The sequence below is a fragment of the Emys orbicularis genome, chromosome 3 (genome assembly GCF_028017835.1).
Source record: "Emys orbicularis isolate rEmyOrb1 chromosome 3, rEmyOrb1.hap1, whole genome shotgun sequence".
NCBI classification, from domain to species: Eukaryota; Metazoa; Chordata; order Testudines; family Emydidae; genus Emys; species Emys orbicularis.
The window spans coordinates 210,021,185-210,043,267 of record NC_088685.1 but is presented as its reverse complement, the minus strand read 5'-3'; the positions used below and the strand labels follow the sequence as shown (position 1 = coordinate 210,043,267).

At 45.6% G+C, this 22,083-nt stretch overlaps 1 protein-coding gene across 1 annotated transcript; it reads left to right on the top strand.

The window, feature by feature from the left end:
* The first annotated feature begins 4,634 nt into the window (after positions 1 to 4,634).
* On the top strand, positions 4,635 to 12,976 carry LOC135875584 (oxidized low-density lipoprotein receptor 1-like). Its single transcript, XM_065400513.1, has 6 exons — positions 4,635 to 4,830; positions 6,888 to 6,980; positions 9,113 to 9,220; positions 10,007 to 10,149; positions 11,507 to 11,649; positions 12,835 to 12,976. The coding sequence occupies exons 1-6, from the start codon at positions 4,635 to 4,637 to the stop codon at positions 12,974 to 12,976; spliced, it is 825 nt and encodes a 274-aa protein (XP_065256585.1).
* The last annotated feature ends 9,107 nt before the right edge of the window (positions 12,977 to 22,083 follow it).

Here is a 22,083-nt window from a genome sequence, read left to right as displayed (position 1 = left end):
TGCTTTAAATCAAATATAATTTGTTGGCACTAGAAAGGGTTTTATCTTTATTTTTCTTGTAACCATTTTTGACTCTTCTGCCTCATTGCTTGTACTCACTTAAAATCGCTCTCTTCGTAGTTCAATCACTTGTTTTATTGTTTAACTTAAACACATTGGATTAGATAAGAGTGTCTGGGTGACTATTTAAGGTAATACGCTGGTGTATATTATTCTCTTAAAAGGAATAATGGACTTAATATATTTGGACTGGACAGGACAGGGCTGGGCAGTACAAGACATACATTGCTGGGGGAAAATCCAGGACTGGGAGTGTGTTGGGGTCACCCTGCAGAATAACCCAGGCTAGTGAGAGCCAGAGCGTAACCCACGCATAGCTGGCAGGCTGCAGGTACACACAGATACTCAGGATGCAGGTTGCAAGCTGTTGGGCTGTTTGTGAGAGGCCCAGATGGGAGTTACTGCAGCAAGGTAGTGTAAGGTGCCCAAGATTGCATGCAGGGCTCTGTGCACTAGATCCGCATTTCTCAACCTTTCTAGGTTGGTGACCTCTTATGTGAAATTGAAACCTTTCACAACCTCCTTCCATGTGCTATAAAAGAGTAAAAAGGTCTCATTGCATGTAAAGATTAAAGTCCCTTTTTGGTTAGCACGCTAGGTGAGGACCGTGTCTCAAATTAGCAGCGAGAGAGCTTCCTGTGCAGCTTCCGATGGAACTTTGCATAGCCAATCATTGTTCTCCTTTATCCCCCCCCACTGGGGACTCATATATGGTGAGACGTGCCACTTCAGGGTCCATTTCAGAACCTCTGCCTGTGAACCACTGGAGATAAACAAAGGTACTGCGTTCAAATCATGGGGGAAGGGGGAAAGGGGGAGGCGCATCCTTAGAGCAGGCTACATCCTGTTTTAGAGAATCATGTTTTCCAAGAAGGACAGCAGGCTGATTTTGGAAAATACACAGGAAGTGTCCGGTAACTGAGGCTGAGGGCCGTGTTGGAGTTGCTTGTCAATGTCTCGGTAGGAAATAGAGCGGGGAGGCAGCTGGAAATGTTTGTCATCGGGGCAAGTGGAAGGATTTTGCAGCTTGGAGCAGGATCAGGTTGGAGGTGATTGTCCTGGGGGGTAAAGGTTAATGTGGGTCTTAGAGCAAAGGGGAGAGAGCACAGGTTTTGACTGCTGTGTTTACTCCACTGAAACCCGTCACGATCAGATGAAATGGGAGAAGAGACTTTTCTGAAAGGAGTTAATGTTCTCAAGAAAAAAGAATCAGATTCTTTTGTTCTGTCGTAAGGCACGATGGGCCGGACCCTTAGCTTCCATATATCAGCATCCCTCTGTCAACTCCAATGGAGCATGCTGATTTGCACTAGCCCAATGAAGAGACAGACTTACCCAGGACTAACTGGGGAGATATTGGAATAAACCAGGAGTAGATCCAATGAAGTTAGTGGAATTATAGTGGTGTAACTGGGAGCAGAATCTGGTCCTATATATGTCCCTTGCTAGTTTTATCATAGGAAGCACAGTTATACTTGAACTGCTGCATGGAAAGCTGGTGCAGAAGACTTTGGCAGCTCAATTGTCAATTCTAGGCTCTTTATGCATTAGATGCAGCCTGTAGCAGAGTATTTTCTAGCTCCTTCTGAAGCCAGAAGAATCTTGACAGCAGAACATTGATTTCACAACAATATTTAGCTTTTGGTTTAACAACACTGAAGGGGCTTTGGGTTGCTGCCTTTTAAAGTCTCCTCTGCAACTCAAGAGGTCATCAAAATATTTTCAAATTATATCTCTCTAAAGCTCTTGCTCCCTTCAGGGCTCAGATCAGTTATGATTAGGGCTGTTCGAAAGATGGAACTCTCCTTTGGCCAGGAAGGTTGGCTTTTTCAAATTGTTTTCTGTTCCGAATCAGAAGGAAACGTTGAAATGTCAATTTTTTTCATGACATGAAGAATTCCAAAAAGAGTTTTGACTGAAACGAAATGATTCAAAATGGCTAAACAGCACTTTCCATTTCGAAACAGCATTTAGGAACTGTGTGCAGTGAAGGAGGCTGCTGTCTGTAGGACCCCGGTGTCATTCGTGGCAAAAGCTGGAAGGTGTGTAGTGAATGAGGCAGGGGCTTGTGGGAAGAGAAAGGAGGGTCTCCTGGTTAAGGCAGTTGAATTCTACCTACTCTACCTATGTGATGCTGGGCAAGTCATTCCAATGAGACTTTTCACGAGTGGTCCATAATTGTGTGCTCCTCATTTCCTGGAGGTCTGATTTGAGATACTTGGGGTTTGATTTGCAGAAGTACTAAGCACTCACAGCTGAAACTGAGGTCAGTGGGAGCTCTTCTCAGAACAAATAAAGTGCTATAAAAAGCTAAGTACTCTGACAAATCAGGCCCTGGGCTTCTTAAATTGGGCAGCCAAAATTAGTTAATATTTTTGACAATTTTGGCCTTGATTTCTGTGCATTGGTTCCCCATCCCTAAAATGCAAATACTACTTGCCCCTCCCCAAACAGGGATGTTGTGACGATGAATTCCTTAACGTTTGTAAAGCGCTAAGATACTACCATGAGAGTAGCATAGAAAAGTCAACGAGGAATTAAATAATTCTGTATTCAGTGCAGAGTTTGAATAGAGCACAGTAGATAATGCATGCGGGGGCCACATATTAAATGATGAGAACAGAAAGAGATCTTGAATAGCTACCCATTCACAGAGCACCATCCATTCTGAGTACTGAATGAAGCAGGGGTCCTGTGGAAAAAACAGTATGTGACTGTGTAATTAAAGACTGTATCAAAATGCACAAGGGGGTGAATTAAGGTTGCACGGGCAACCTTAAATCTGGCATTTCCGAATTATTGAGTGCTTGATTTTGCAACCTTAACATTCTTTTTTTAAGTGTCATTTCAGACTATAACATGCTATAAAACTCAGCAGTACAAGGCCTAGACAGAGTTATTACAGTACATAGAGATCTTTCATGTACCCATGAGTTTCTCATTGAATCCCACCCAGCTTCCTCAGTCATCTAAAACCAAGTCTAAAATTTCTATTCCACCGGAAATGAATGAGGATGCGGTAACCTACTCAGCTCTGAAATTTGATGAGTCTAGAAGGCCAAGACCTGGTGACAAAGGTACAGTACGTAATAAAACATTATTGTACAGAAATAATAGCTAATGGTGTTTCACTCAGGGTACCTGGTAGAAAACTCAAAGTAGCCTGAATACGAGTCCTCTACCACTAAATAATCTGTACTTACAAAGTAAAAGAGGTCGTCTGATAGATGTTGCCAAGGTCTTTCTTTTCCTTACGAAAAATGCTCTGATTCTATAGCCGTGACCGCTACATTTCAAATCCAGATCAGCAACCTGTGTGTTTGTACCAGGCTAATAAAGATTACTCTAGCTCTTCTCTTTGCTTAATTTCATACCCAGAAATTCATCATGAATGCAACATAACATTTGATTCCTCATGATGCATGGACTCACTGATTGTTTTTCCCGTTTAAGGATTACATTAACCATCAGAAGCTTATCAAAAGCAGACTAATAATAATGGCCAGTGGATGAGATTTCTCCTCACCTCTGGCTATCACTCAAGATTCAGCCTTCTGAGGATTTTAGATCTGTATCTTTGCAAGTTTCTTGCATCAACATCTATGTTTTATCAGCAGGGGTTAGTGGGTTTTCACAGTAAACAAGTCTGTCTAGATCATGTTCCATGCTACCCTCAGCTTCTGATAACATTGCCCTTGCTAGGGAATTTGTCTTAGCTAAGGCTTAGTTTGAACCGATGCTGTCATGAGCTTAAGTGTCCTTTGCATTCTGTGTGGTGCTCTAATCAAAGGTTTTCAAACAAGTGCCTAAGAGTCTACGGTAATTTTCTAATGTAGGTTGTCAGGAGCTGGTCTAACTTGAGATACCATCTCCTTTCAGGCAGCTAGCCTCCAGGGAAGGACAAGCATGCTCTACACACCAGTTCTGGTCAACCACCGCAAAGAGACACAAAGGGCAGAGGGAGCTCTTTCTGCCTTCTTTCTCCCTGCAGCTGGGCACTGGTTGGCCAGAATCTCACCCTAAAGCTCTTCAGTTCTTAGTAAGAAAAAGTGTCCATCACTTTTAGATGCACCCAGCCAGTTGGCTGACTTGATTTCTCACTTTGAAATACATGAGGCATGTTAGTTCCTGCAGAGCCCAGCCTCTCCGTGCTAATGGAACTGCCCTGGATAGAATGATAACTCAGGCATGTCCTCACGCCAGCCCATCTCATCAAACCCACCAATAAATTCTCCAAGGACTTGTCATTCAGACCACACCAGGCTCCTGTTATACGTGTGACCTGTCTTAGCTATTCACATCTTGCAGTCCCTAATACAGATGGAGCTTCCTCATCCACCATCAGAAAAACAAGTGTCTTCACAACACCTTTGTAATTTCCACGGCTGATATCCTATTTACTGGGAATGTCTCTCCATTGGGCCCTGTGTTATTTTCCCTCCTCCCCACCATCTCAGAGTTATTCCTGATATAATATTGCTGGCAACTCCTGCGTCAAATTAACTGTGCCAAGGGTCTTCACTCTTCAATTCCGAAGATACTTACAATTTGTATTGCCCTCCCCTACTATCGATATGGGACCCGGTTTTCATGATCAGCCCCTCTACTACTGTACTTGTATTATCAACCTCCCCAATGTCAAGTCTAAAATTTCTGTCTCTATAATCTCACCAGCAACACGTAAGGAATCGGCAACGAACCAGGAACCGAACCGTCACATCCCAGCTAAGCAGCAGGGAAGCCAAAGACCTCAAGGTGCGGGAGACAAAGGTACTGTATGGAACAACAGCATCATCACAGCGAAACAGAGCTAAACGTGTCTTGATTGCTGCTCAGAATTTAGCCTTTCTACTCTTCCTTCACCACCACCAGTACAACCCATATCCAACACTCTTTTTCTTAAATCCTACTAAATACTTCCTATTAAATCTACCTGCCATATATTAAAACCCCATGAGACTTTCTACCTCTAGTAACTGACTAGCACAATACTGTATTGTACCTTTTAACGACTCACTGCATGCGCTGTACTCCTGACCATTCTATTACTTTACCGCCAATAATCAAACATCTAAGTGTAATAATCCATTGCTCCGGACACTATATCAAGTGCCTTAAAGTTGGAATTTCTCTCTCAAGATGGCCAATGGCTGTTGTATCTCAGCTGTAGCCATGCTGTGGGTGTAGCCTTTGAGTTACACAAGTAAAACAGGTTTCAGAGTAGCAGCCGTGTTAGTCTGTATCCGCAAAAAGAACAGGAGTACTTGTGGCACCTTAGAGACTAACAAATTTATTTGAGTATAAGCTTTCGTGGGCTACAGCCCACTTCATCGGATGCATGTAGTGGAAAATACAGTAGGAAGATATATATATACACAGAGAACATGAAACAATGGGTGTTACCATACACACTATAAGGAGAGTGATCAGTTAAGGTGAACTTTTATCAGCAGGAGAGAAAAAGAACTATTTGTAGTGGTAATGAAAATGGCCCATTTCCAGCAATTTCCAGTTCCTCATATCTTCTTGTCAATTGCTGGAAATGGGCCATTTTCATTACCACTACAAACAGTTCTTTTTCTCTCCTGCTGATAAAAGTTCACCTTAACTCATCATTCGCCTTATAGTGTGTATAGTAACACCCATTGTTTCATGTTCTCTGTGTATATATATATCTTCCTACTGTATTTGCCACGACATGCATCCGATGAAGTGGGCTGTAGCCCACGAAAGCTTATGCTCAAATAAATTTGTTAGTCTCTAAGGTGCCACAAGTACTCCTGTTCTTTTTACAAGTAAAACATTGTCACCACTAGAGGGGAAATCTTGAACAGAAGCATAGATCATCACTGTCTGCTGCTTATTCAGTACTGCCAACCCCAAGCATTTAAAAACCACGAGTCGGGACTAAAAATCATGAGATGTAAAAATACGACATTTTGTTTTCTTTTGTTTCTTCTGGCATTGGGGTGTTTAGGGGCAGGTGTTCAGTCTGGTCTCCACAACCAATGAGTACAAGAATCTTACCATTTTTTTTTCCAATGAAAGTTGAGATTCTCAGGTAATAACATGATTCCAGCAGCTGCGGCTTTACAAAAATTTTGTAAAACTCATGATCAAATGGAGAGAGTTGGCACCACTGGAAATAACATCTCTGTTGAGGTAGGGGAAAAATACAGTCTGACTTTCCTGATCCCTATTCACTAAAAATCAAATGATTTCACAGCCCTTTTAGACATTATCTGGCTGAAATCTCATTGACTGGCCATTTCTCTCCCCTGTGCTCTGTCTGTTATTTCTCTTTTTTCCCTAGCTCAGGCTCATTTCTGATTTTCTGGAGTAACTTTGCTGACAATATATTTGTTTGGGAACCTGTATCAACTTTAATTGTGGCAAGGTCTAGATAGCTAGAGTCTCTGTTCTTCATTTCCAGATATACTTTCTTCTCTTTATTCCCAGTCCCCTCAGTATTGCTACTGGAGCTTCTTTCAGTGATCGGCTAATCTACTGCTGCATTTGCACCATCAGTCTCTATGACTGCATGCACAGTACTTGCTTTGCAACTCACACACTTTTTCAAAGGTAGGGCACGTAGCTATTTGTGGTACTGGACAGGCCAGAATTATCTTTTTAGCTTACTGTTCATTGGCCCTGCTACTCTATTTCTTTTTTTAATCAAAAGCACTCTTTCTAGGAGATTTTTTTTTAAGACAACTACATTCCTCCCTCCCCCTTCCTCTTCTGTTTAGATACTTTATTTTTGATGTTCATTTTGCAGCTTTGCAGATGTCAGTAATTATGATGTATTATTTGTATTTCTTTATTAGATCCTCTGCCTTCTCGATGGTTGCTCACTACAGTTATCCTTGGGATTCTCTGCCTGCTTTTGTTGATAGCAACAGGAGTTTTGGTTTCCAAGGGTAAGTACAGGAAAAAGGAGTCGTGAGTTCTTATAATGTGTTGAAGGGGAAGACAGCATTTTCTAGTGGCTACAGCAGAGACTAATACCATATCATTTGCAGTATATTATTCAGCCACTAGATATCTCTGTATGCTGTATGCAGTTCAAGGTAGAGTATGCACCCTGGTAAACAAGAGAGACAAGACTGGAACTCAAGCTGGGTAGAAGTCTGTTTGTCTATAATTGCAGGTGTTCTCTTTAAAAAGTGCCTTCCTGTTTAAGACAAACATTGATTCTGTGTACCACTGCAGAGACCGGGAATCAGGACTCCTGGGTGGAGCAGGCCTTTGCACTGTACACAGCCTCTCCATGCTTTGGGGAAACTAGATTTGTGAGAGAAAATCTTGGCTTTCGTTTTTAAAAAAAATGCACTTTTGCTTGTGAAGAACCTTTGAAATCAAACTGAACGGATGAAAAATGGTCACTAGGGTGGCAAGGAGCAGGGCTCCACTCCTGCAGCAGAAGGGAGTCCAGAGAATCTCCCCACATGCCATGCCAAGGACAATTTCAGCGTCCACTGAGTCAGTTCAGTTAGGGGAGTGTCAGCGAGAGGATAGTTAGAATCATCTCACTAGGCCTCCCCCAAACCCCGGGGCAGTTCCTGGGCACAATCTCACTGGGCAGGAGGCACTTCCGTTTTGGTAGACCGACTACAACGTATTAAAACTGGCTTTGCTCCGGGGTTCTAGTCACAGCTCGGCCTCTGACCTGGGGCAAGTCACGTTACTTCTCTGTGCCTTTGTTCTACCCTGTTGCGGGGTGTTCTACTTGCTGCTGGGGCTCCTCCTTGTGTCCATGTGGGGGTTAGCTCAGGGCCAGTTTCCTCACCCCATGGTCTCTCTCTCTCTCTCTGGAGTCAGGTTATTCCCTCCCCATCGCTCAAGGTGCTTCTTGCCTTGGCTAGGTCACTGTAGTCCTTCCCTTCCACGGTATCAAAGTCCTACTGGACAAAATCCCTCAGGCAGTCTTCTGCTCCACTGCCCGGTCTGACCCACCGCCCCAGAGGTTGGTAGGGGAACCCAGGCCCACCATACTCCAGGGTCCAGCACAGAGACGCTCTAGCCAGCAGCCTCAGTCTGCTCACTCCCAGACACCATTGCTGTTTCCCTGGTCTCCTTCCTACTTCCCTTCCTATCGTCTGAGTTACCAGGGGAGCTTCCTCTGCTCCCTATGGTTCTCACCACTCTCGGATTCTTGTCACAGTCAGTCTGTAGCCGAGGCAGAACCTCAGGGCTTACTCCCCATAGTCTGTTGCCAACTCCCCTGCTCTCTAGGGAGTGACTGCAGAGCTCCTCCCTGCCACCCTCTCTTACCACCAACTTCCTCTCTTCCTGCCTGCCCCAGCTCCTCTCCCCAGCTGGCCTTCATCAGCCATTAGACCTCATCAGCCCTGGCTCTCCTCCAGGTGTACCTAGTCAGGCATTGTGTGGGGCAAGCACTCTGTCACATACCCATATATATAAGGCTATAATAATCCATGAAGACATCAGTTGGGTGTTGAGGCACTCCCCTGCAATAAATTAGCCAACACTCCATGTTCTTGTTTTGAGGTACTACACATCTGTGTTTTTAAGCATACAGCTTTCGGGCCAGATCCTTTGCTGGAGTAAATTGACATACTCACTGAACTACATTGATTTACACCAGCTGAGAATCTGGCTTGCAGTCCCGATGCCTGTGTTGTTGAAAAAATACAGAATGTTTTCATGCAAGTACCAACGCTGTTCAATATTGCAAAATGTGTGCTACTGTATACATTAATAAAGCTACTTTATACAGTAGACTTTCTCAAAAGAATTGTATAACAGCCCCACCCCAGGTGTGGAGAGCTGCTGCAGAAGGTACCCAGTTAGAAGATCTGAGCTGTGGAAGAGATACCCACAAAGCACTGGTAATACAATGGTTGGGTGGCGTGCTGTGCATGGATGTTCTGAACAGATCTAGGCTATTCAGGGTGGGTTTTATGGGCCCATTGCACTGTGCTATGTTTCAGCTGAGGCTTTCGTATCACCATGATTCAGAGAACGACTGCTCTGTAAATTCTGCCATAGCCTTGGTAAGTGACACTGTTATGTTGTTCTGACATTTAAGTCACTCAGTGTGACGGCCAGCAGAAAAATCTCACCCAGCAGCCGAAGGTTTGCCAAAGCCAACCCACAAACCACCAAGGGACTACGCAGGAGCTGCCGAACAACAGAGGTAAATGGAGGAGGAGGAACCGCTGTCCCCACCAGCCAGATCCAGATCCGTACAGGAGATTCCTTCTGTCCCAAAGTGCTTGGGCTTGGGATGGGAGTTCCCCTGTAAGTGGTTGAAGGAGATCTCACTGGCCAGCCATGGGGTGGGGTGGGGTGGGGTGGGGTGGAGATGGAGAGCCCTCCCAACCTCGCTTCTCAGCCCAACCAGCTCAGCTTTTCCCCTGTCCCTTGGGAGAGGCAGGAACGTAGTCAGTGATAAACTCCCCTCCCGTGGCCCGACGCAGCCCAGCTGTGGGCAGTGCACTGAGGCCGAAGCATGTGGGTCATTTCTCACATCCAGCTCCACAGTTGGCTCCCCATTTCTCCCCTTAGCAACTGGGATTCAGCTGAGCTGGGCCAATGTGCTTTTCCCAGCTGTCCGTCTCCCTGCTTGTGACAGGCTCCCATCTCCCCAACCCAAATGGGGCTCAGGAGGGCAGTCAGGCCTCCACTAAGACGGTGAGGGTTGGTTCTCCAGTCACCCCATCATGCTGCTGGGGAAGCCAGTCCCTTCAGGCAGCCTGCTCTTCCCCGCCTGGCAGCAGCAGCTCCTGGAGGGGAAAGGCCCATCCCCATGGGATGACGGGATCACCGGACTGTATGGTCCATGACAACAGTAGCCATGGGGGCCAAGGCGTAAGGCTGGAGTACAATCCCAGGGATAGACGGCAATGTCCCCAGCACACCTCGTCACACCAGAGCGAGGCAGGATCCTGGTGAACTGATCGGCGGTGTTTGTTCGTTCAAGGGGACAAATGTCCGCTACGGTGGATACAGTTCAGTGACAGCTTGTACCTCTTTGCTGCTGCAACCAGAACTTGGGAACAGTGTCAATCCTACTGCTCATCTCAATCTGCCCAGCTGCTTAAAACTGAGAACAAGGAAGAGAAGGTGAATCTGAGTTTCTTTTAAAATACTGGGGCAAAACTTGTGTTAATCAGCAGCAACTCCCCTGCTGAATGTGTGGGATGGACCGTGCCCGACATACAATCCGTCCCCATGCTACATGCAGGGCGCTGTGACTGCAGCACTGCCCTGCTTGGCAGAAAGGGACCTGTCATCTTCAGATTCAGCTTGATTTTAAGTGTCAGGGAGATTCCCCCAAACAAGCGGAGTCTGAAGATAATGGGATCAGTTCTTGTAAATGTATTGACAGGGCCCTATGGGTAACGCCGTGTTGTGACCATGAAAATGTCCAGAAATTTCCCCTTTCTGCCAAACAACCCTGTTTGTGGTGAATAAATCCAAACCACCAAAGGCAATAACCACACCATCTTCCATCTCCTCATTTCGCCCACCCGCCATTTTAGGAGTTCTGCTTGGGGCCGGCTTTCATTGCTGGTTGGAGAAGGGGGCACCCAGGGTTGCAATGTTTGTCCTAAATCACTTCCCCAAGGCTGCAGGGGAACCGTGTGGCAGAACTAAGAATGGAAATCTGGATGCAATATTCAAAGCCCAGCAGAGAATTCAGCCACCCAGCTCCCACTCAAATTAATGGAATTGGGTGACTCAGTCATCTGGTGGGTTTTGAAAACTTCTCCCATGAAGCGTCGTGAATCCCAAAAGAACTGGCACCTCTAAATGAGACTGAATGGAGCTAAAGTCCTTCACAGTCCCCTGTATTCAAACCCACTCAGGTACTGAGCAGATATCAATGAAAGTTTCAATTGACCATTTTTGTACACTCACAGCAGTTAAACCAGTGAAAGTGATTTAGCAAAATCTCAAGGGACTGGGAATATTTGAGAAATGTTAGATCATTTATAACTCAAACCAACCGAGCCAAAGTTCGTTCAAGCAGGTTTTTCCTTAGATCCCTTTGAGATCTATGAAATGATCCACGTCTGCACAAAACCAGTTCAGGCACTTCTGAGTTCAATGTGCGCACCATCTCCTGACTGGAACATTTGGGGAAAATGTCGGGTGTTTTTTAGCACCCTTCCATAACCCAAAAAGGGCTAACTAGTTTTTACTGTAACTTTGCTATAAACATTCAGCTTTGGCCTGAGATTCAGGCTGGACAATTTCAGCCCAAAAGGATTTGGTTTGAGAAAGTTATCGGTCACTGAAACAGCCAGACACTGTAATAGAAGTGGGAACTCACCCTTAGCTGTAGTCATACCTCTAAGAAGACCTATGGTGATACCGTGTGCTGGGAGTTCCTCATCTTCTACCCTGTCCAGCCATTTCCACTTATACCCATGTGATGGAATTTGAGGTTTTAACACTTTATTTTATTCTTCTGCAGAATTTCATACAACAAGAATCATTTCTTTATTTTGATATACGTCAAGGCTTTAAATATTATTTCCCTTTCTGGATTGGATTATCGTATGATTCCAGCACCAGGAAGTGGGTCTGGGTGGACAGCACAGCTCTCTCCTCTGGCCTGTAAGTCTGTGTCACTAGCACATCCTCGGCTAGGGACCAAAGCGCGGCACTAAGTCCTGTGTTTGATTCTCCACTGTGAGCCACAGACAGCCTGCGGTACATACGTTTATTTAAGTGGAGACACTAACCCACAGCACTGGCCTCAACTGGAGATCAGGCCCCTGGGAACTTCCTGTTCTCCCCAGCTCCCACAGTGCCGTTCTCTGAGCAATTCTAACTCCTTTGTGATGCCTTTTATCCTGAAACACCCCAAAGTGCCCTCAATTTGTGAGCCTGATTGTAGGTGGTGCTGGGCCCCTAGTGGCACAAATTCAGCCCAGAAGGCCAAGAAGGCTGGGGGGGGGAGAAAGGCATTTGCTACTTCCCCCTGCCACAGGCTGTAGCCAGACACACTGGTCCAATGTGGGCTTGTTGGCTGGGCATGGCAAAGGAGGAGGATCAGCTGGTTATTCAGCAACCTCTGAGGGACGAGCTGCTGAACTCGCTGGTGTCAGTCAAGGGCAACGCAACCCTGCCATGTTTCTATACAGGCCACATCTTACAGCAAAAATGAGTTATTGTAAAAAAAAAAAAAAATGTATTGGGACTCCTTTTTGTATCCCTCCACCTGGAGAACCTGGTGACTTCGTTACGCCATGAGTCCAACACTACAGGGCTCTGGCAGAACCGTAAAAACCTCCTAAGTGTATGAAAATAACTTTTCTCTACCTACCCACGTCAGTGTAAATGTCACAAAAGCCAAGTCAGCTGTTTGACACTGCTCCAGGGTTTTCAGTGTTAGATCAAGTCCCAGTGAGCTGGGTTGGCAGGCGGAGGGCAGGTGATTTGATCTAAGGTGCATGAAAAATTGCAGACCCATGTGAGATACGAATTTATCCCATGGATACCATTTCCACTTCTGTGACTGAACGTGGCGGCGTGTGTGTATTTCACTCTCCCACCACCAGACTGGAGACATCTCTGGCCACGATATACCACGATGGGAGGGGGAATAAAGAACACATGAGGGCCATGAGGTCTTAGTGATCCTGTGCTCACAGAGTTTCCTAGACAAATAGGGTAGCACATTGGTTCAGCATCGTCTACTGTCCTCAGTACAAACACAGAGTCCAAGCATTGCGGCCTGAGGCAGGGGGCTCAGGGATTATTAAGATGAAGTGTAAATGGTTCTTTTTTGCACTGCAGGCTTGAAATCTCAGTAGCCAAAAACCAGCATTATCCGCGCGGCGCTTGTGCCTATATCCAAGCTGGGAATTTCAAAGCTGGAGGCTGTGGAGAAACTCGATCCTGCCTTTGCGAGAAGATGAAGGATTTGACAAGAACTTGAACTCCCTCATCAGGAATGGGCCTGGACAGTCTGCTAAACCAAACAGAGATGGAAAAATCTCATTTCCTGTCTTGGAAATTTCCTCTATCTGCTCGTTTATGTTGCACGTGTGAGAGTTGACTACAATCTCCTTCCTCTACAGCCTGACTTCATCTGCTGGCGTCTGTAGTGGTTGGATAAATCTGCACACCTCGTCTCACCTAATGTTATTTTCTTGGCTGTATGGGGGGTATTCATGCAACGTTGAGAACTACTAGGGTAAACTGTAACTCTCCAGAGCCTATGGCGTGTACAGACATACGTGTGTGCTACACAATCATAGACATGAGCGATGGAAAAGACGTATGGACTCTCCTAATGCAGCTCACTGCCAATGCTCTATTGCCCCCTATTGTATATCATTGTAGTGTCGGATCCTGTCTAATTTCAAGAGTTTCAAGTGCCACCACGTCCCTAGGCAGACTCCAAATCGTATATCTGAAACACGAGTTGAATAATTGCTATTAAATTAAATCTCACACCAAACATCCCTGAATCCTTCACCATGAGCAATTGTTGAAAAGGTTTCAGAAGTGTGTGTGTGTGTGTGTCTGTGTAGTTGCTCAGGTTGGGGGTGGGGAGTCAATACTCTAAAGAGATCAATTAATGTAACCTATTTGGCTCATATATTTTTAAAATGCGTTGCTGGTTATGTATCATGGATCTGCACTTTCCAGAGATGGCACCTGGCCTTTGTGGTGCTGTGCATTCCCTAGGATGCTGGGTCATTGCACTTTGCAGAGCTGTCCACAATTACCATAATCCCTGGAGTTGGGGCACACAAAAATATCCTTGTTATGCAATTCCTCCGTCAGCCGGGGCGCATTGCTGCTGAGTGCTGGGTGGGACATATTGGGGTGAAGATCCCTGGATGTGCTGATGAAGAACCTTGGTCCAAGTCCGATGCTGTTTCTCTTCTCAGTTTCCACCGTTCATTCTGAGACTGCATTGCCTGCTCACTAAGGCCCAGATTAAAGGTATTCAGGCGTAGCTATGCTCAGCCTTGCAACGTCTATCTAATTTAGGAGCCCACCTCTCATTTTCAAAAGTGCTTTAGGCCCTTAGAAGCTTAAAACCTATTGACTTTCAATGGGATTTTGTCTCCCAAGTGCCTAAATCACTTTTGAAAATGAGATGTAGGATCCTGTATTAGTTAGGCCTTGCAAGGCTGAGTGTGGCAGAGAAGGCAAAAAAAAAAGAAAATGTCAAGGATGGGGGGACAAAACGTTCCCCAATCTCCTTCCAGCCCAGACAGTGGGGGAGTGTGCTCCATTCCAGGTGGAGTCCCTCCTAAGGGTACGAAGAGGGCATGAGAGCACAAAGACAATGCTCTAGAGCAGGTATTTTTGAAATACGGGTGTGTAAAAGTGGGCACCTCAATAACAGTGGCCTGGTTTTCATGGGTGCTGAGCACCAAAACTTGCACGGACTGCAGGGGAGCAGCTGGTGCTGAGCACGTCCAGAAATCAAGTCACTGGTTAGGTCTGGAATTTTCAAAGGGGCCTCAGGGAATAAGACACCCCAATCTCATTGAAAGTCAGGGGAAGTTTAGCATCTAACTCCCCTAGGCTCCATTGAACATCGGAGACTAGATCCTGCAATATGGCTTGAAGGGTTTGATCCAAAGGCCACTGAGGTCGATGGCAGTCGTTCCATTGACTTCAGTGAAGTTTGGAGCAGGCCCCAAGAGCCTGTCTTTAGCCACCCTGCTTTGCAACTGTTGGCCTGTATTATTCCAACAAGCCTTGTCAACTGCTGAGCATCTATTTCTAATACGCTCGTTTAATAACTTCAGCACTTGAAGAGGCTCCGCTGGTCTGTGAAGTTATCCCCTCAGGCCTCCCCCTCGTGGTTGCTTTCTTGAGCTCATCAAGGTAAACATCGTGTGTAGAAGCTTCACATCTCAAATTAGCAGCGAGAGAGCTCTTCCTGTGCGGTTACTGCTGAAACAGTAATGAGCAAATCATCCTTCCTCTCTCTGCTGGGCCCCTGAGATCCAGACAGTCCGACTGGAAGACACGCATTGCTAGAGCCTGATTCTGACCTCACTTACACCAGGGTAAATCAGGAGTGAGACAAAGGAGTTACTCCCGTGTAAAGCAGATGTGGGAGGAGGATCAGAGCCTGGCCCCGCCCCCTGCCACGCCCATCAGGATTCATAAAGGGCAGCGGGGCTGATACTCCACTCAGAGCTCTATTCCCAGAACACTGGCTTCAGCTCACAGACCTCCGGACGCACACTCAGGTATCCCTCCCAGGTGCTGTCATGGTTTGTAGTTTGATAATGGGTGTTTGCTGTAGCTGGGACTGACCTATTGTATTTCAGGTGACTGAATATTTCAAGTAAGAAAACCCAGAGAATTTTGGTAGGATTTTGGAGATGAAGGCAAGACTTGTCATGGGCTAACAGGAAGATTTTTACTTCTGGGCAGGAGGTGGCTTGGCCCATTATCATTGAACCATTCATGGGCAGGTTTGGCTTTTGTTGTAGGGTGGACAGGAGGCATTGGCAGCTGGAAGCAATATTCCCTAACTTTCCTTGAGTATGGAGAGCACTTTACAGAGTAAAACTTTGGGCTTAAAGACACAGAATCTGCACACACAATGAGAGCGGGGAAAGGGTAGTGGAAATTAGAAAATCTTTCCCATTAATGAGCTCACTATTCCTACAAAATGATGGGGTCTAATTTAGTTGTTACCTCTCAAGAAAGAGATCTTGGCGTCATCATAGATAGTTCTCTGGAACCATCTGCTCAGTGTGCAGCGGCAGTCAAAAAAGCGAACATAATGTTAAGAACCATTGGGAAAGGGATCGATAATATGACAGAAAATATCCTAATGCCTCTATATAAATCCATAGTACGCCCACAGCTTGAATACTGTGTGCAGTTCTGGTCGCCCCATCTCGAAAAAGGCATATTAGAATAGGAAAAGGTGCAGAAATGGGCAACAAATATGATCACGGGTATGAAATAGCTTCCATATGAGGAGAAATTGAAAAGACTGTGGGGCTGTTCGGAAAAGAGCTGACTCTGGGGGGATATGCTAGAGGTCTATAAAATCATGAATGATGTGGAGAAAGTGACTCAGGAAGTGTTGTTTACCTTTTCACGTAACACAAGACTCCAGGGTCACCTGATGAAATTAATGGGCAGCAGGTTGAAATCAAACAAAAGGAAGTATTTCTTCACACAATGCACAGTCAACCTGCCAAGGATGTTGTGAAGGCCAAAAGAATAACTGGGTTCAAAGAAGTATTAGAGAAGTTCATGAAGGATATGTCCATCAGTGGCTATTAGCCAAGATGGTCAGGGTTGCATCCCTATCTCTGGGTGTCCCTAAACCTCTGACTGCCAGAAGCTGGGGCTGGACAGCAGGGATGTCAATAATTGCCCTGTTATGTTCATTTTCTCTGAAGCATCTGGCACCGGCCACTGTTGGAAGACAGGATACTGGGCTAGGTGGACCATTGGTGTGACCTAGTATGGCCATTTTTAATGTTTGTATGTCTATTCCATGAATTTTGTGCATCTCAGTCTACCCAGATACTACAAATCATTGTATTGTTTAAATCCTTTCACCAAAAGCTTCTGCACCTGCCTTTATGATCTATTTTATAGACTCGCCTGCATTTCATCAACTCTCATCCAACCACTGAAGCGGAGTCTAAAACGTCTATCCCTATTGCCCCACCAGAAATGGGTGAGCAGGAGGACCCGAAATTTCAATCCTCTTCTGAACATCAGGGACAAAAAAGCCCGAGAATGCTGGAAGCAAAGGTACTCCATGTAACAAATACGGGACTATGGAGAAATATAGCTAGGACACAAGCTCATGCAAAGAGGCAGCGCTCCATTGCAGTAAATGGCGCTGCAACCGCCACCCGTTTGCACTCCCCTTTCACCAGCTGAGGATCAGGCCCATCCAGCTTCCAGTCAATGGAAGTTAAGTTGAAAAAAAAAGGCTCAAACTGGGTGGTTGGTCTCTGTCTTTTAGAGTTTGGTGCCACCCAAATAAACTCCAACGTGACTTTCGTTTCTCAGGCCTCTCTCTGCTCATCTTCTTTGTGTTCATGTCACTCTCTCTGTGCTAGATTCTCCCATTCCATCGTCCTCCCGGTTGCCAATGGCAGTCGTGCTCGGCGTCCTCTCATTGTGCCTGCTTTTGCTGATAACAGCGAGAATCCTGGGTGCCAAGCGTAAGTACTGGCCGGAAAAATCACTAGGGGCTTCAGTCAGAAACCGTTGGCTTTATTCTTGGCTATGCTACTCACTTGCTGCATAAATCGGGGCATATCTCAAATTGCTCATCTGTAAATATAATATGCTACATACATAGGAACTGATCCTGCAGTCCTTACTCATGTGAGAAGCCCCACTGACTCGAATGGAACTCTGTCTCATGCTTCCAGAATAATGAAGACATCCTCCTGCACTGACTTAACTGAAGTTGCCTCTGCTCCTGTGTCAATTAATGCTAGCAACCATTATATGTTTCCTTCTGTCCCCGTTTCCATGTAGAGTCTCTCTGTTACATGGGGCTGTAATCTGGCCACTAACATCCCATTTTGGGGGCAGGGGTTGCTAAGGCATTTTTACTGAAATTTGGAGCCACCCTGATGGGAAGTCACCACATCTATCTGAGCCAATTCCTGGAATAACAAGCCAAAGGGTTTCCTAAACCTCTTTCCACGGTCTCAACAGCCTTAGCTCCTGGTTGCAGCGCTGACTGTGATCTAGCCCTTGCCATCAAATCACTTAAAGCAGCTAACACAGTATCCAGAGGTTGCCTACCCAAATGTGGCATTTCTGCACCCCTTTCCTAAAGTATTGCCCATACCTGTGCTCGCAATGATCTCTCACTAGACACTCTGTGTCTCCTACCAGACCGTTCTCTGCCTTGTCCTATTTCATTGCAACTACCACGTCCCATGGCAGCGTGGTTGGAGACGTTTTAGCTTGCTTGATTACTGTAGGAAGCCTCACCACCCATTCTCCTTGGAGAAATACTTGTTCCACTTGCTACCCTTTCTGCTTGATCTAAATCCATCCAAGATATTAAATCAGTCACCTGTTTCTCCTCAATTCCAGCCAGAGAGCACACCAACAACAATCTAGTACAATAAGCCAGAACAGATTCCCCTTCCTTCTGGTACATCAACAAAATGGATCTCCTGAATTCAAAGGGGGCCAGAAAATATCAGGCTACCTTCCAGATAGCACCGTCTCTGTTATCTTTGCTTAACTCTGCCTCAATTTCTGCCAACAATGTCGTTCCTTCCCTAGGGCCAGCACACGATATTATCAATTCTCTTAAAACTCTAAGATCTAGATGTTTTCTAACCATGTATCCCAACAGCCAAGACAAACATGTTTTTTTTAGTCAAAGAACCCAATTGTTTAGCCAGTGTCTGTTTTTCAGTTTCAGTCAGAGGACGAATTATTTCCTCTTGTATTTGCTGTGGAGTCTGAGGTATTTGCACTTCCACTACTGGCTGGGTTACCGGAGGCCGTGGAAGGGGCTCCTCTTCCTCTTCCACCTGAACATTTATTCTTTCCTCTAAGCCCCGACATGTATGGGTTAAAGCTGTTACCTGCTGCGCCTCAGTTACGTTCTGTGCTACAGCAGTTTGCAGGTTCTGTTTCAGGTTTTCATTTTGCAATTTTAATTTTTTCAATTCCTGTTCTCAACTTCCTTGCTGATGTTCCAAAATGTCTCGCTCCTTTACAAGCTTATTTACAGCATGATCCAGAGCATAGCTCACTTGTGCTGCTGTTTGGGCTTTCTTAGGAGTGTAACCCTTCTGCTACCCCAACAACAAGCTGTCCAAACCTTTCTCACGCAGTGTGGGGACTGCATCAGCCAGACATGAATTAGACCCCAAGCTTTCACATGCCTGTCTTAGTAAGCACTTATTCATCGTACCCAGAGGCTTCGGGGCATCCCCTTGTCCTCCGAGGTAAACCCACCTTGATTGTGCTTGTGGAACATCATTGGCTTTAAGATAACACTCATACAACCCTGCAAACCTGTGTGTTTCTCCTCTCTCAATATACTGGTTCCAAGTTGTATATAACCCCCGGTTCCCTGGCACCATACACTGTCTAAAAACAATATTTTCACTTAGCTTACTAGAATATTCTGGTTCCAAGCTATATTTCCCCAGTTCCCAGCACCACACAATGCTTTAAGGCAATATATTGTTTCTTTTATCTTGGCTTACCAGTTCAGAAACCCCTGACTTTTCCCACTATCACGGTAACCATCCTCTGCTACCAATGATGAAATGGATCTTTAATGGCCCACGGCTGGGCGGATCCAACGTGGGAATGTCAAAGATGGAGACTGTGGAGAAACTCGATTCTGCCTTTGCTAGAAGAAGATGTATATATTGTAGTGTTTGATCCTGTTAAATGTCAAGAGTTTCACGTGCCACCATGTCCCTAGGCAGACTCCACATCATATATCTGAAACACAAGTTGAATAATTGCTATCAAAATAAATCTCACACCAAACATCCCTGAGTCCTCCATCATGAGCAAATGCTGAAAAGGTTTCAGAAGTGTGTGTGTGTGTGTGTCTGTGTAGTTGATCAGGTTGGGGGTGGGGAGTCAATACTCGAAAAAGATCAATTAATGTAACCTATTTGGGGCATATATTTTTAAAATGCGTGTTGCTAGTTATGTATCATGGATCTGCACTTTCCAGAGATGGCACCTGGCCTTTGTGGTGCTGTGCATTCCCTAGGATGCTGGGTCATTGCACTTTGCAGAGCTGTCAGCAATTACCATAATCCCTGGAGTTGGGGCACATAAAAATATCCTTGTTATGCAATTCCTCCGTCAGCCGGGGCGCATTGCTGCTGAGTGCTGGGTGGGACATATTGGGGTGAAGATCGCTGGATGTGCTGATGAAGAACCTTGGTCCAAGTCCGATGCTGTTTCTCTTCTCAGTTTCCACCGTTCATTCTGAGACTGCGTTGCCTGCTCCCTAAGGCCCAGATTTTTAAAGGCATTCAGGCGTAGCTATGCTCAGCCTTGCAACGTCTATCTAATTTAGGAGCCCACCTCTCATTTTCAAAAGTGCTTTCGGCCGTTAGAAGCTTAGAACCTATTGACTTTCAATGGGACAAAACTTTCCTCAATCTCCTTCCAGCCCAGACAGTGGGGGAGTGTGCTCCATTCCAGGTGGAGTCCCTCCTAAGGGTAAGAAGAGGGCCTGTGAGCACAAAGACAATGCTCTAGAGCAGGTATTTTTGAAATACGGGTGTGTAAAAGTAGGCACCTCAAAAACAGTGGCCTGGTTTTCATGGGTGCTGAGCACCAAAACTTGCACGGACTGCAGGGGAGCAGCTGGTGCTGAGCACGTCCAGAAATCAAGTCACTGGTTAGGTCTGGAATTTTCAAAGGGGCCTCAGGGAATAAGACACCCCAATCTCATTGAAAGTCAGGGGAAGTTTAGCATCTAACTCCCCTAGGCTCCTCTGAAGATCGCAGACTAGATCCTACAATATGGCTTGAAGGGCTTGATCCAAAGGCCACTGAAGTCGATGGCAGTCGTTCCATTGACTTCAGTGAAGTTTGGAGCAGGCCCCAAGAGCCTGTCTTTAGCCACCCTGCTTTGCAACTGTTGGCCTGTATTTTTCCAACAAGCCTTGTCAACTGCTGAGCATCTATTTCCAATATGCTCTTGTTTAATAACGTCAGCACTTGAAGAGCCTCCGCTGGTCTTTGGAGTTCTCTCTTCAGGTCTCCTCCTCGGTGTTGCTTTCTTGAGCTCATCAAGGTAAACATCGTGTGTAGAAGTTTCACATCTCAAATTAGCAGCGAGAGAGCTCTTTCTGTGCGGTTTCTGCTGGAACAGCAACGAGCAAATCATCCTTCCTCTCTCTGCTGGGCCCCTGAGATTCAGACAGTCCAACTGGAAGACACGCATTGCTAGAGCCTGATTCTGACCTCACTTACACCAGGGTAAATCAGGAGTGAGACAAGAGAGTCACTCCAGTGTAAAGCAGATGTGGGAGGAGGATCAGAGCCTGGCTCCGCCCCCTGCCACGCCCATCAGGATTCATAAACAGCAGCGGGGCTGATACTCCACTCAGAGCTCTATTCCGGAACACCGGCCTCAGCTCCCAGACCTCCGGATGCACACTCAGGTATCCCTCCCAGGCGCTGTCATGGATTGTAGTTTGATAATGGGTGTTTGCTGTAGCTGGGACTGACCTATTGTATTTCAGGTGACTGAATATTTCAAGTAAGAAAACCCAGAGAATTTTGGTAGGATATTGGAGATGAGGGAAGACTTGTCATGGGCTAACAGGAAGATTTTGACTTCTGGGAAGGATGTTGGCGTCGCCCTTTATAATTGAACAGTGCATGGGCAGGTTTGGCTTTTGTTGTAGGGTGGACAGGAGGCATTGGCAGCTGGAAGCAATATTCCCTAACTTTCCTTGAGTATGGAGAGTACTTTACAGATTAAAACTTTAAACCCAAAGACACAGAATATGCACACACAATGAGAGCGGGGAAAACGTAGTGGAAATCAGAAAATCTTTCTGCTTAATGACCTCACTATACATACAAAGTGATGGGGTCTAATTTAGTTGTTACCACTCAAGAAAGAGATCTTGGCGTCATCGTAGATAGTTTTTTGAAACCATCTGCTCAGTGCGCTGTGGCAGTCAAAAAAGCTAACAATGTTAGGAACATTAGGAAAGGAATTGATAATATGACAAAATATTATAATGCCTACATATAAATCCATAGTATGCCCACAGCTTGAATACTGTGTGCAGTTCTGCCCCCCCACCCCATCTTGAAAAAGGCATATTAGAATAGAAAAAGGTACAGAAAAGGGCAATAAATATGATCACGGGTATGAAACAGCTTTCATATGCGGAAAAATTAAAAAGCCTGTGGGGCTGTTTGGAAAAAAGAGCTGACTCTGGGGGGATATGCTAGAGGTCTATAAAATGATGAATGATGTGGAGAAAGTGACACAGGTAGTGTTATTTACCTTTTCACATAACGTGAAACTTAAGGGTCACCTGATGAAATTAAAGGGCAGCA

Coding starts and splice junctions, on each gene's coding strand:
- LOC135875584 (XM_065400513.1), top strand. CDS start 4,635: ATGGGACCCGGTTTTCATGATCAGCCCCTCTACTACTGTACTTGTATT. Junction 4,831..6,887: donor TCAAGGTGCGGGAGACAAAG/GTACTGTATGGA, acceptor TTTCTTTATTAG/ATCCTCTGCCTTCTCGATGG. Junction 9,221..10,006: donor GGAGCTGCCGAACAACAGAG/GTAAATGGAGGA, acceptor TGTTCGTTCAAG/GGGACAAATGTCCGCTACGG.